Below are 15,084 nucleotides of genomic sequence, written 5' to 3' on the forward strand. Positions count from 1 at the left end.
TCCAGAAAATCCCAGATTCTCGGGATTTCGCTGTACATTTTGTCAAATCTTCCCAAGAACCCAGCTTGGTTAGCACTTCTTAGAATACCCAAATTGGTCAGAATTTGGGAATTGACAAAATACAGAAGAAAATCCCAGAAGATCTGTGATTTCCCGGAGGAACCAGTAGAAATCTTCTGACCAATATGAGTATTCCGGGCATACTTGACAAAAGATACTATAAAATCCCAGAAGATCTGAGATTTTCTAGAGGAAATAGGGGAGAAGTCCTGACAAAGATGGGTTTCTGGGAAGAATTGAGCAGGATATAGAGCAGAATCTCTGATTTTATCTACGATGATATTCTTTGATGTCTTCCTGTTTATAAACATGCTAATTCCAAGAGTTTTTCGATGTTTGAAAGGAACTGAATCTCTGACCTAAATGGTATTTTAATAAGTTGTAATATTGAAATTTTAATATTGAAGTCAATTTGCTCAGTGTGTAGGCAAATATTGAAATATTGGTTTCAATATTCGCTTCAGTATTGAAGTTTTATTTCAATGTCACTTGAAATGTTATTATTGCAATAATTTGCCTAGTGTGTAGACAGCTTTATACATCTTTTTGAATCAAAATTAAATAATTCCACTACCCTTCTCAAGCCCCGCCCACTTGTTTTATCACTGAGAAAAAAAAGAGGGTGCGATTAACTTTTTTTCCTCGTAGCTTCAACACTTTTCATGTGTAAAAATATATCAACATTTTTTATTGATAATTTTACACCTTTTTAAGTGTAAAATTAACATGAAAAAGGGTAACTTTAACCCATCATACACCTAAAAAGTATAATATTTACACCGATTTCGGATCAATAATGCGGGGTAAAATAAACATTTCCGGAATGTTATTTTAACTTTTTCGGATTTCTCTCAGTGATTCTGCTCAAAGTCTGTGATGTGTATCTGTTGTGCGTACACCAAGGTAGCTAGAAAATTTAGAAGTATTTGTGAGGGAAAGAACGAAATGCCACGCCTTATCTGAAGCTCCGCCCATTTCTTTGAATTATCCCTACTCCATTTACCCAAAACTCATAATTTGTTATTGGAAGTAAGAGGGCAAGTGCATGAAGAAGAGATTGCAGCACGCCTTATCTGAAGCCCCGCCTATTTCTTTTTATTCTTCCCCATGTATAAATTTTTATTTTTATTTGGATGTGGAAAATTTCATGAAATCAAAGTTCACATCTCTTTCGTTAGAATTAATTCCAACAATTTGAGAAGAAAAACGATGTCAATTTTGGTATCACGAAATTTTCTGGATCTATCTAAAAGGTGTGTCAGCGCTATATATAACTGCTTTTCTTCTTCATAAAGGTCATACTAGGGGCGTGGTTTATTTTTTAAAAGGAAGAACATCATAATACGCAAAAGATAGAACTGGTAGTTGTGGTTTTTGGGCGATATTTTCGTATCTCTGTGGGAAAAAGTGAAGATGCAAGAGTTTGAGAGCAATTGGACAATTCAAGGGGACAGGGGAGTGACATTAGCTTTGAAAAATGTGACCACTTTTAGTGTAATTTTTTTCCTGTTTTCGTACACATTTCATGAGATATCTCCAAAACTACGTAGGTTGCCAATTTGAGGTTTTCGATTGCCTTTTCGTTATTAAATTGGCTTTTATTTTGTATTAGTCTTATTTGCTAAATCATCCTACAATGACAGAAAATAGCTAATAAACTCAAATTTTTTTTTGGCACGCTAGAAACATATGGGAAACATAGGAAACATCATACCACTGCATGGGGGCGTGGTCTAAATTATTTCTTGAATGAGCCTAAAGTTATGCTCAATTAAAGACTGACAATTAAAAAAATATATATATTTTTAGGGTCATAAATAAATGCAAGAACGATCAACAAATACTCGATACTCACCGGAAGAGGTATAAGCGATATGAAGAGTCCATCGTCACCTGCAACAATCACAATTTCTTGCGCTGCTGCAGCACCTGCAGCATCTCTCCGATTTATGGGAAGCGCTTTAGGAAAATATCATACAGTGTTTTTGTGTCATCGGGTCTCTATCATTACTTCCTTGATATGGCCCGAGATTGTGTAGATTACTCCAAGGAAGACAATTCTCCCAATTGCCGGACAGAGAGACGTGGTAGCCTCGTGTTGATTGAAATGAAGAATTTCTGCAGAGTTCATGACCATTCTGAATATTTCCATGATACTGTGATTGAGATGCGCAATGCTCTGAAATTGCCAGATATTCAGAAGATTATTCTCGTGAATTTCTGCCCACTTAGTCAACTTTCAGCTGGACTTGTATTTCTACTGGCAATGGAGCGTCAATCGCGAATTCAATTGAAATGTCATCTTGGAGAAATATCCATTGATGTCTCCAGCAAATACATTCGTGAAACATACTCAAATATTCTGGAGATTATTGAGAATCTCCTGGAGAAAGAAGACTCAGACAGTATTCTTCTGTCTCTGGTGGACATACGTGATATTTATGGAAATTTCTCCTACACCCGACTCATCCGATGTTTCAATAATCATCTCGTGATGAAAATGTTTCGTGATCTTCTCGCAAATTAACGAGCTTGTAAATCAAAAATAAGCAGACAAATTACAAAGAAATAATGCAAATTGTATAATATCACTGCACGTGTGTTGCATTTTTCCCGCCTTCCCGCCAAAATGTCATCGAATGCATCAACTGTACTAAAATAGTACAGTTTTTTGTGCAGAGGGCGCCACAAACACACTTTCAGGCCCGCAGCCTCCATCGTTTTTTCGTCGACTTCTGGACGATCAGTTTGTGTTCTGCTGTTTCTCTCTTCTCTTGTGCAAAAATTCAAAATTTTCGCTTCTTTTCACTAATTTCCCGTAGAATAGTGCACAGATAACCATGAGCAATATCCGGCAGATCTCTATCACACTCAGTGGACACACAAGACCAGTGGTTAATTTGGATTTCAGTGATATAACGGATTGTGGCTATTTTCTCATATCAGCATGCAAAGGTAAGCATTTGCACCAATTTTCACCGCAATTTTCCCATTTTCCCACGCTCTCAAGCATCTCGGGAACACACAGAAGGATTCCGGGTGCTGAAATGCACCCACTGGAGCACTTTCCATACGGCAATTCATCAAAATTGCAAATAAAAATAATTGACATAACCTTGAATTATTTACAAACAGAAAAGCATATTTGGAGGCCACCACAGATAAAAAAAATTATTCAGATGAAATTCTTTATAACAAAAAATAGTTTCCTATTTGGAATAGTCAGAAAAAAAATTGGAGAAATTGCAAGAATATCCTTTGTGCAAAATAAAGAACAGTCTTTTGATCTCAGAAGAGAAACATGAGACGGAAATGATTGAATAGAAGGTTAAAATTTGAAGGCGAACCGGAACAAAAAGTCTCCGACGGAAGGTCAGGAACTTGTCTCAGCATCAGACACTCCATCCGAGCGACACAGTTAAATCGGCAAACTGCCTCCAAATGGACAAAATTGCAATCGGAAGCTATTAACTCAGTTGAACGCTCGAGTTCTTACTCATGCTCTTTTGTCCGAGCATTAGTTCTTGATTCTTCTAATTAGCTTAGCATCCCTAAAATAGTACACTTAATAGGATAAGTCTTTTTCCTCCAATAGAAATAAATTTACATAGAATATATTTTGAAACGCAATTCCCTAAATCTACTTTTCGATTTATAAGCAACTGTGATTCTAATGTAGGGGAAAATGGGGCACCATCAAACACGGGGTAGCACAAAACATTAATTTTTATTTCTAAACTATTTGGACTATCTCGACCATTGATGGAAGCGTCGATATTTAACCCTTTAAGGACGAGTGGGACACCGGTGTCCCAAAAACAATAACACCCGTCAAATCATTGGCTCTCTGCCGATTTTACTCGGAGGTTTTTTTAATTGTAACGGTATATACCACTATATTTAGAGAAAATCTGTAGATTTTCGGCAGAATTTCTGCCTGGAAAATCTGTAGGGTAAATGTCCTAATGCAGAACCATTTCCAGACGTTTTAACGTTGACAGAAGATTCAACATATTAAATTCATATTTTTTCTGAAGAGAATTACATAAATTTGCTCCTTGACTCTTCTAGAATGTTACTGTTTAGTGAAAATTCTTTAGATATAATTTGAAAACATCTTAAATACAAGAAAAATACACAAGTGCAAAATGCTTCTATTGGAAACAAATTAATCCAAATGGAGACAAGGGAAAGTTTCTAATTGGAGACAAACAGTGTAAGTGAAACCGCGACGAAAGGCTTCCAAAGCCTTTTTGAATTGCTCTTGAGTACAGGATTTGTTCTTATTCCTGGTCTTTTCTCCTTTCCCATCTAAAACAATAAGAAAATCTCTCCAAAAAAAAATCTTATTTCCGGGGTTTCCTATTGAAGCATTTGCAGCATTTGCAGACACTTCAGAAAAACCCTTTTTGTTCACGAAATAGGTAATTATTTCATTTGAAAACTTCACGTACCGTTAACAATGAAGATTATCACTTAATTTAACTAAAATTAGCCAGAAATATGACATAAATGTTAAATGAAACAAATAAACAACAGTCACTTTATTGTGCTTTTCATTGGAAAACATGGTCGATCGATGAAAAATTCGATGGTGAAAAGCTACACTTTTAATTTTTCAGAGAAATTAACAAATTAAAATTTGTGAATATAAATGGATTTTCGCTTTATTTGGAGCAAAATTAACTAAATAATGAATCTGTGATATAGAAAATATATAAATATAACAATTTAGTACTGTATTTGTCATGAAAACAATGACGTTTCCATTTGGAGTAGCGAAAAATTTCCATTTGGAGCAGGTTTTGAATTAGCTTAATTTACCCTAGATTCTCGACAGAATTTTTGACTAGAAAATCTGTAGATTTTCTGCAGAATTTCTGCATAGAACATCTGCAGAGTGTCCATTACTTCACAAAAATATTTTTGATTTATGAAGAAACTGTAGAAGTTATAAAGAAAATGGTATGTTCTTCTTAACAAGAATTACCGATTAAACATTTTAGATAACTAAAAAGATGTGAACAAAAATACTAATTTCTTAAAAATCGCCAATGGAATGATACAAAAACACGAAATTTATGTCGACACTCTGCTTAAAGTTTTTACTTCACTATTCTCAACTTATAAATTTTGAATTTTGAAAACAAAATTCAATGAAAAATATTTCATCTTTTAAGACAGCTATCTGGAAAGTCTGTCGAATGTAGAAAAAATCGGCAAAATATCCACAGAACTTCGTCAGAGTATGGCCCAGGATTCGTTAGAAAATCTGCAAAAACTTTCTGACGAATTTTGTGCCAAGGCCAAATAAAATTCGTAGAAATATCTACAGATTTATCAGCAGATTTCCGGCAGAGGTGTAGATATTTTCTGCAGAAATCTTAAAATTATTAAATTATTTGACAGTCAGTTTTTGATTATAGAAAGTTATTTTGCCTTCAAAATAGTCCGAAAAATTAGTTTTTTTTTGGGATACCGATGTTCCACTCGTCCTTAAAAGATCTTTAAAAATCTTTATTATTTTATTATATTAAACGATCTTTAAAAAAGGGTTAAAAGATCTGTAAGCGATTCAACTGCCACTAGTGGAAATATGAAGAACTTCGCTTATTATTTTATCGTTGCCATACCAACTTATCGAAACGGTTCCAAAAGAAAATGCAACGGAGAAGTTACTCTTATACTTAAGTCTTGTTCTTTCTGATCTTCTTTTTCTCTTTGTCTATCTTAAACTGTGAGGAAATCTGAATGTCCAGAATCAGATTCGTTTGTACCTATTGTACCCTACAATGCAATGGGATAATTTTGAACAGAGCCTGAAATTTCTTCACTGTTTTGAGATGGAAAACGAGAAAAAGAAGAGCATGAAGATGTACGAGCAGTACAATCAAGAGCACCTAGTTTATCATGGTCTTTTTCTTTTGAGTATCTGGAACAGTCAGAAAGGATATCTCAAATTTAGACTCTTTTTAACATTATCCCATTATAGCCTATTTTTTAAATATTTTTTTATTTGTTAGTAGTTTATCCCTAACAAATATTCTAGACAGACAAGAAATTAAAACGAAAAGTAATGTGGCAAGTAAGTATAGATTATAGATAATGCAAGTAAGTTATTATAGATAACGTACATTTTTGAGTTTTTTTTTGGAACTTATGGCCACAGCAGAGAAATTTATATCCATAGCGAAGAGTTTTTCCTACACAACCGTAGGGAATTTACTTTAATATGGATATAAAGTTAATTAGAAAATAGAGGCCATTAGGAAATACAGAGGCAGTAGCAAACCCGGGGTAGATGTAAACACTGATTTATATGTCTTCATTACTTATGTCGATCGATTCTTTTAGATGATATTTTCGCTAATGACAGCCGGTTGATTGAAAACATTTATTGTTTTTTCCTTGTGAAAAAAAGAATTTTAAATCCAAAGGTTTAATTAAAAGTGAATTAGCGAAAAGGCGACCCAGTTAGTGCATACTGACTTATTTCATTATTATCATTATTTTATAAATCTTCTTTAATATTTTTATAATTTTTTTATATTATGTTTCTGAATGAAACAGTGAATAATTCTATGGATTTAGAAGAAGTAAAAAAGAATTTCATCAGTCCAAAAACAAGCGTTTAAGTAGCACTCTTCGGAAAACGATCCAGTTACCTCACCTTACTATAAATAACACTAAGAAATAAATAATTAGTAAAAAAAACATCTTTTTCTATTATTTCGGAGTAATTAAGTGTGAATGAGCTCCAGTATATCAAGGTCTTTTTCGTGTTTACAAAACTATTGTACTTATGCTCTTGAAATAATTGATATCCAAATATTCTTAAATAAACCATCAAATACAATATCCTTCTCCAATGGCAATTCCAGCTGCGAGATCAATGGAAGTGAGAAATTGAGAATTATTCGCGAACCTTCAATGAATAATAAAATAATTGTGTGTTGTATGTGCAAAAGAGTCAAGGGACAAAGTTGATCAATGGTGACGATCACGTATAGTTGTTTTCATGTGTCTCAATGGCTTTTTGCAGATGGCAACCCAATGCTGCGTCAGGGTGACACTGGAGATTGGGTGGGTACTTTTGAAGGACACAAGGGGGCTGTATGGGGCGTAGCACTCAATGGACAAGCTACTTTGGCAGCTTCCGGAGCTGCTGACTTTTCCGGAAAAGTCTGGAATGCGGTCACGGGTGAGCTGATTCACAGCTTTATGCACAAACACATTGTCAAGTCGGTGGCGTTCGACAGGGATTGCGAACACCTCGTGACCGGCAGCAATGAGAAGCTCATCCAGGTGTTCAATCTTGAGAATCCGACGGCTGGTGGGTATTTTTATTACCCATCCTTTGCCCCCGACTTCCCAAAAATAATTCTTTCTCAACTTTAATATTGTTTCTAGAACCTGAAAAATTTGCTGGTCATACTGCTGGTATCAAAAAGGCCATTTTTTGTCGCAACGATAAGTGCATTCTAAGCTGTGCTGATGATAAATCCCTCCGACTCTGGGATCGAATCTCTGGCCAGGTAAATAAGCAACATTTAAATTTTTCGGAATAATTCCTTCATCCGGAAGCCTTCTATGTTCTTTTCAGGAAGTCCAGAGAATTGACTTCCCATCCAATCCAAACAGCCTCGAGCTGTCAAGTGATAGAAGCATCGTGACGCTGACCTGCGGCAATAAAATTACCTTCCTAGAGAATGAGACACTGAATGTGGTCAAGGAGATTGTTACTCCCTCACCACTCGCATCGGCGAGTCTCCATCCGGATAAGCATTTCGTCGTCTGTGGCGGTGACGACTTTAAACTCTACAAATTCGACTATGTCACTGGAAATGAGATTGGTGAGTACTTTTTTCACGTGTTACAAATTGCTCAATACCGTGCATTCCATGCAACAGTGCAAAGTTTAGTTTGTTACTGCTCGAACTGCACAAAGAGAGAGAGAGAGAGAGAGTAGTACATTCTCGTGGTTATAAAGAGTCTTGGTGCTTTCGATCAGTACCAAACTTAAGGTCCCCTGACCCACCTGAACCGAGCTATAAGGGTCCAAAAAAATTCTTAAAATGGCCATAACTCCGGTTCTAATTGTCAGAATTTAAAAAGTGAAGGCGTTTTGGAAAGCTCACGTGAAATGTCACTTCCCCTTCTAACATCGCAGGTTCATAAAACTACCGCTAGGGGCGCTATTAAAAGAAAAATTTTTAATTTTCCAAGTTAAAAAACTCAAAAATTCCTTTGTGCATCGGGCTGTAATTTTAGTATATTGTAGCCGCAGATTATACCTATCAAACAAGAAAATACTTAAGTCGATCGATAACCCCTGACCTGAGCTATAAGAGGTCAAAGTTCACGAAATTCAAAATCTTATATCTACGGTTCTATTTTAACGATTTCGACGAGTAAGGGCGCAAATTAACCCTTTAAGGACGATTGGAACACCGGTGTCCCATAAAGAAAATAATTTTTCCTGACTACCAAAAGTTATTTTTTTTCTGATGTTTGTGCATAATTGTAAAGTAGCAGGTTGAAGAAATCTAGGATATTTTTTGCAAGTCTCCAGCTATTTGCTAAATAGTAAATTTTTAAGCTAAAACATGACAAATTTTTAAATTCTTATATAAAAAATTTATTTTAATTATTTTTTATACTTCCAATTTTTTTTAAGTAAAACCGTTTTGAAATAAGAAACTACAATACTCAAACATTATATTTTTCATTAAAGTGAAAATTATCTGTCATTGGTATCGTCAGAAAAATTATTTAAATTTTTGAACTATTTTTGTCCCTATCGTTCATAGAGACAAAAAATACACCAAATCAGACTCTGTTGGCTTTGCAAAGTTTAGACGTAAAACGCTTCACAAGTTCTGTTTATCGGTTTCATATTTATTGCTAATTTTCGGCCAGTGAAAACTGTCTCGTCATTAAAGGGTTAAATGTCTCGCAAAGCTCTTCAACTTTCTAGAACATTTAAAGTTTATAGAACCAACACTAGAGGCGCCACAATCGAAATACCAATTTCAATATCACATAACTTCAATTATCTCGACTGTCGCTGAACCGATTTTAATGATTACTTGGACATAATTCTAAAGGACGTTTATGTCTATATTTCGTCCATATATCATTTTCCGCTCAGACTACGCTATCTGTCCGATTTTGCCGTTTAAGTGTGAAAAAATTGATTTTTCCCATAATAACGCTTTGAAACCACTCAGATGTCAATTTGACTACTTCTACTCGACCAAGACACTTAAAATAGGGTTTTAAATGGGAATTCTTAAAAAAAAAAACAACAATTCTTTGATATACACTGGCGTCCATAAAAATAGAATCACTCCTGAAAACTTGAGTTTTTTAACTTTTGTTAACTTTTTTCTAGTATGATTAAAAATTTTTACTTTAGAAATATTAAAGTACAGTAGACTCTCAGTCAATCGGCTCTTTTTTAATCGGGCGAAAAATTTTGTTGACAATTTTTGCGTTTAATTATGAAGTTAATTCCCTCAAATTCTCTGTAGTTCTTCCTATTTTATCGTGATTCTTTATAATTGAGCGCTTTTTGTGGAATTTACAAAGGCTTTGACGCCTATCTATCGATCTATCGGTCTATCGATAAACCGGATGACATTTTGCCCCAAATGCCCATTTGAGAGTCTACTGTAATTGCCTTAGGGTAAATTAAGCTAATTCAAAACCTGCTCCAATTGGAAATTTTCCGCTACTCCAAATGGAAACGTCATTGTTTTCACGATAAATACAGTACAAAATTATTATATTTATTAATTTTCTATACCACAGTTTTATTATTTAGTTAATTTTGCCCCAAATAAAGCGAAAATCCATTCATATTCACAAATTTTGATTTGTTAATTTCTCAGAAAAATTAAAAGTGTACCTTTTCACCATCGAATTTTTCATCGATCAACCATGTTTTCCAATGAAAAACACAATGAGGTGACTGTTATTTATTCGTTTTGTTTAACATTGAAATTGAAATTGAATTGAATTAACATTTATGTCATATTTCTGGCTAATTTTAGTTAAATTAAGTGATAATCTTTATTATTAACGATACGTGAAGTTTTCAAATGAAATAATTAGCTATTTCGTGAAGAAAAAGGGTTTTTCTGAAGTGTCTGCAAATGTTTCAATAGGAAACTCCGGAAATATGATTTTTTTGGAGAGATTTTCTTATTGTTTTAGATGGGAAAGGAGAAAAGACCAGGAATAAGAACAAATCCTGCACTCAGGAGCAACTGAACAAGGTTTTGGAAGCCTTTCGTCGCGGTTTCACTTGCACTGTTTGTCTCCAATTAGAAAATTTCCTTTGTCTCCATTTGGATTAATATGTTTCCAATAACAGCATTTTACGCTCGCGTATTTTTCTTGTATTTAGGAAGTTTTCAAATTAAATCTAAAGAATTTTCACTAAACAGTAACATTCTAGAAAAGTCAAGGAGCAAATTTATGTAATTCTCGTCAGAAAAAATATGAACTTAATGTGTTGAACCTTTTGTCAAAGTTAAAGCATCTGGAAATGGTTTTTAATTAGGACATTTACCCTATTTTGGTTTAAATGCAAAATTTGTATAATTTCACGAATTTGATTCAAGATAACTGAATGGTGTCCCATAATTTCAGCACTAAATCCAATTTGCATGTATTCCGAGTCAGATCACGTTAAGAATCTCACCTACAATAAGCTGATCTAGGCTTATCACTAGTAGCTTTAGTTGAACGATTTATGCGACCTCAAATAATTGTTTTCCTGAAACCTTGATCTCATTTCTTCACGATAAAAAAAAAGAATTCATATCTAGTTCAGTTTCAACGACTGATAAAAAATTGTGTGATAAAATAAAAGAAGAAAACTTTATGAATGACTTACGTGAGAATGATGTTGTTCTTCCAGATTCCTTCAAGGGTCATTTTGGTCCAGTGCATGCGGTAAAGTTCAGTCCAGACGGAGAGCTCTTTGCCAGTGGCTCCGAGGATGGTACTTTGCGTCTGTGGCAGACAACAGTGGGCAAAACTTATGGCCTGTGGAAGTGCACAGAACCAACGGAGATTGCATCAGTCTTCAATTCGGCCAATCGTGAGGTGTCCGCATCGTAAAATTCCTTACTGTTTTTTTTTTCTTTCCGGCTCTTTAAATAAAATTGGTAGGAAAAGAGGAAAAATGAAATTAAAAAAAAAATTGGAGTCTCCCAAAATATTTCACAGTGAATATTAATCATCATAATTAATATTTTTATTACTTTAATTATTACTCTTAATAATTACTTAATTTTCTACCGTTTTCTAAAATGAAATTCTATAGTTCTTTTTTTTATCTCTTTCCCTCTTCATTTTACCTTAATTTAATCAGCAATAATTGTTACTTTTTATTCTGTAATTACTCTTTATCTCTTGAATTTTTTTTCTGCTCATTCTCTGATTTTTTTTAAATCTTTCTTTATAAATAAGAAATATTTAGATGTAATTCTTCACCTTTTTCTTCATTTTATATATATATATTTATTATAATATGTATATTTATATAGATTTTTTTTTGATCACAACAGAAAATTAATACTATTTACATTTTAAAAAAAGTTGTTTTTCTCTCTCTTTGCGTTCCTTAGTGCAAAAAAAGGGGAGTTTGTGGGCGATAAAACCACTTTGTTTTCTTATTTGTTTCTTGAAAGAAATAAATGCACCCCTTTTTTTTAAAAAAATTCTTTTAATTTGTATTCGCGATTCCTTCACGGGAAATTCGTGAAAATTCCTTTATGTAATTTTGTGGGTAAAAAAAAGAGATCATTTTTGGTGTCACGATGCAATTTTGTCTAGATCTCTGGGAAGTTAACTGTCTCACCTAATAATTCGAGTACATTTTTTTTGTTTTATTAACTTTCCTACTTACAACAGAAAAAAATTGCTAATCGAGGATTAAGATTGTTTTATTCAGAAATAAAACATTTTTTCCCCAATCAACATATTTTTTCTCTGTTATGGATTTATTTTTGACAAAGCTCTAGGTTTTGAATTTTTTCTAGCAAAATATTATGGGCTACGCACAAATATTTTTTTTGTTAACGTAGTAATGCGTTTCTGAGGTTTTATCTTATTTACTACTTGTAAAAAATGAAAATTTGAAGATTATGCGCCGTTTTTAAGTCATTCTTATAATGTATTGCTTGTAATTTCGATATCAATCGAACTATTAGGCAAAATTTTGGATGATTTAGAAACCACGAACGAAACTTAGAAACCAGGTAAGAGTATTCGATTGACAAAATGCAGAATTTTGTATATGCAGTATAATTTGTTTAAAGAAAAAATATTTTGGTTAAAACTGAATCACATTGACCGCTAAATAATCCCAATTGTGTCATTGCAGCCTTACTAAAATTTTACACATTTTTATAGGAATTCTCAGTGAAAAGTGCAATGATTGAGCTGATCTTGGGCCTAATTGTCGTATTAAATAAACGAGGTAAAAAAGTTACAGTAGAACCCCGCTATAGGCCATCGCTCTATAGTCCACAATTTATCGACTGTTGATTTCAAAACACTGATTTTAAGTTTTAGGTTATGTTTCTTAGTACGCGGCAATATTGTCATAATTATTTTAATATTTTTGACAAACTTTATTGAATAGTTGTGAACATTGTGATCCATAATGAAGAGAGCGAGGACAAGTACCACAATCGCAAAGAAAGTGGAAGCCGTCGAGCAATTTCAATACTAAAAGTCGTTGATAAAATGGCTCCGGCACACCTTTTAGATCAAGAAAATTCCATGAAGTCGAAATTGGAATCCTTGTCTTTCTCACACGTTTTTCATATGTCTATCTTATTCTTTCGCACTCTTCTTCTTCTTTTAAACATCACTCCAAATTCAATTTAGCTCAATCGAATTTGGGGCGCGAAAGAATAAGATAGACATATACAAAGCGTGTGAGAAAGACAAGGATTCCAATTTCAACTTCATGAAATTTTCCTGAACTAAAAGGTGTGGCGGAGCCATAATTAAAAAAAAAATGACATGGACTATAGTGCGACCCTAGTGTCAAATCAGGAACCAAATGTGGACTATAGCGAGGCTCTACTGTGTGTGTGTGTAAATAAATAAAATGATTATTAAGAAAACCATTCCTTAAATTTTCCTCTCGAAAAGCACACAAAAAAAGAGAATCTCGTACTTTGCGGCACCTCTGAAAGTGTCCAATAGTTATGAGACGTTTTGAGGTTGGAATTCATATTTTATAAAATTCACCACTCAGGGTTCTATCGCAAATCTCGTTTATATAAAATCTCGTTCTAAATAGACCCTATCAATAAAATTACGAGATTTGACATCTCGTTCATAAAGTTGCATCGCAAATCTCTTAAGATAATAGACTAATAGACGAGATCTGTAAAGTTGCATCGCGCTGTAAATTGCCAGTCCTGCTCTTTTTTTTTTAAATTAAATATCCCGGAATTAAAATAGCAAGCATCTTTCAGAGGTTCGAATTTAATTCGAGGAAACTTTTTAATCTGCTTTATACGCTCGACTGGCCAAAATTTACGTAATATGGTAAAATCTTTAGTGATCAATGTGATTCTGCACTTTATAAGATCCGAAATGATTTATAAGAAGCATTTGAAGATGTAAAAACAATGTAGAAGAAAGCGCCCATGTTCTCTAGTTGACTAAAGTTTTCATATGTTTCTCAATAAATGTGACTCATCGCATCCGTATTTCAAAATCTAGAGAAAGTGCCCAGTTTTTAAGATATATTGCTGAGTCACATTTGTTCAGAAACATAGGAAAAATTTAGTCATTACGAAGCCTGAGATCGTACGAAGCATGGGTACGTTTCAGAAGACTTTCAATCTGATGGAATGCAACAGGAAATGGACGGATACACTGAACCTCTCCTGACTTTCATAATTTTATTCTCTACAACGTTTTGAGGATGGATGTCCTCTTCAATAGGTATAGAATATGGCAAGGAAAATCACGTACGACCAGGAATTTCTTCACTGCACTTGGACTTGGATCACAACTTTTGCTGTAATGTTCACCATTCGACTGACAGACTGACACAGTCGCGTACGACCAGAAAAGTTGTTATCCAAGTCCAAGTGCAGGAATTTTTACACTGCACTTGGACTTGAACACAACTTTTGCCGTAATGTTCACCTTTCGACTAACTGACAGCTCTTTCCTGGTCGTACGTGACTGTGTCAGTCTATCAGTTAGCCGAATGGTGAACATTACAGTAAAAGTTGTGATCTAAGTCCAAGTGCAGGAATTTTTACACTACACTTGGACTTGAACACAACTTTTGCCGTAATGTTCACCATTCGACTAACTGACAGCTGTTTTTTGGTCGTACGTGACTGTGTCAGTCTGTCAGTTAGTCAAATGGTGAACATTACAGCAAAAGTTGTGATCCAAGTCCAAGTGCAGTGTAAAAATTCCTAGTCGTACGTGATTTTCCTTGCCATATTCGATACCTATTGAAGAGGACATCCATCTTCGAAACGTTGTAGAGAATAAAATTGTAAACGTCAAGAGAGGTTCAGTGTCTCTGTTCATTTCCTGAAGCATGGATACTTCCCCTATTCAGTAATATCCGCTGGTCTTTTGTTAATATTTAATTCCTTTTCGACTTTACACTGAATGTATTAAAAATCTGCATTTTTATTTATTGCATGGTATCACTATGAACTTTAGAAAATTCATTTGAAACTTATGCATATGAAGCATATGCATTTCAAGTAAATTCCAAAACAAAATAAAAATTGCAACTAAATGTGCATAGCCCATAATTCAAATTGAGCCAAAATTGGCCATTACTCCAAATCCCGAGCACGAACATAATATGCAAATTCCTAACGATAGTGAATGGTATATCTTTTTTTCTTTTTCATAAAAAGGTGCATATTCTTGATTGATTTGCTCGGGGGGGGGGGGGGGGGGGGGGGACAATATTCAGTGTCAAAAAGGTCAAAATGTGAGATTTTACTTGCAAAT

At 34.1% G+C, this 15,084-nt stretch overlaps 3 protein-coding genes across 3 annotated transcripts in view; 2 read left to right on the plus strand and 1 right to left on the minus strand.

Moving 5' to 3' along the window:
- LOC129802891 (transmembrane protein 64) overlaps positions 1-1,979 on the minus strand; it is a 17,416-nt gene extending 15,437 nt beyond the window's left edge. Inside the window, exon 1 of the mRNA XM_055849083.1 lies at positions 1,916-1,979. The gene's annotated coding sequence lies outside the window, so the exon portion shown is untranslated. The remainder of the gene's footprint in view (positions 1-1,915) is intronic.
- The window catches only part of LOC129802886 (cap-specific mRNA (nucleoside-2'-O-)-methyltransferase 2), a 4,572-nt gene extending 1,925 nt beyond the window's left edge, over positions 1-2,647 (plus strand). The window contains exon 2 of the mRNA XM_055849077.1: positions 1,870-2,647. Within this exon, the coding sequence (XP_055705052.1) occupies positions 1,870-2,587 (718 nt within the window). The 3' untranslated portion in view covers positions 2,588-2,647. The remainder of the gene's footprint in view (positions 1-1,869) is intronic.
- Positions 2,648-2,761: 114 nt separating this feature from the next.
- Positions 2,762-11,568, plus strand: LOC129802889 (serine-threonine kinase receptor-associated protein). Its single transcript, XM_055849081.1, has 5 exons — positions 2,762-3,015; positions 7,103-7,393; positions 7,471-7,595; positions 7,664-7,913; positions 10,988-11,568. Exons 1-5 carry the CDS (start codon positions 2,901-2,903, stop codon positions 11,188-11,190), a joined length of 984 nt encoding a protein of 327 aa, XP_055705056.1. The 5' UTR covers positions 2,762-2,900; the 3' UTR covers positions 11,191-11,568.
- Positions 11,569-15,084: the final 3,516 nt, after the last annotated feature.

Source organism: Phlebotomus papatasi, chromosome 2, assembly GCF_024763615.1.
Source record: "Phlebotomus papatasi isolate M1 chromosome 2, Ppap_2.1, whole genome shotgun sequence".
Taxonomy (NCBI): Eukaryota; Metazoa; Arthropoda; class Insecta; order Diptera; family Psychodidae; genus Phlebotomus; species Phlebotomus papatasi.

Coding starts and splice junctions, on each gene's coding strand:
- LOC129802889 (XM_055849081.1), top strand. CDS start 2,901: ATGAGCAATATCCGGCAGATCTCTATCACACTCAGTGGACACACAAGA. Junction 3,016..7,102: donor TCTCATATCAGCATGCAAAG/GTAAGCATTTGC, acceptor GGCTTTTTGCAG/ATGGCAACCCAATGCTGCGT. Junction 7,596..7,663: donor GGGATCGAATCTCTGGCCAG/GTAAATAAGCAA, acceptor TGTTCTTTTCAG/GAAGTCCAGAGAATTGACTT.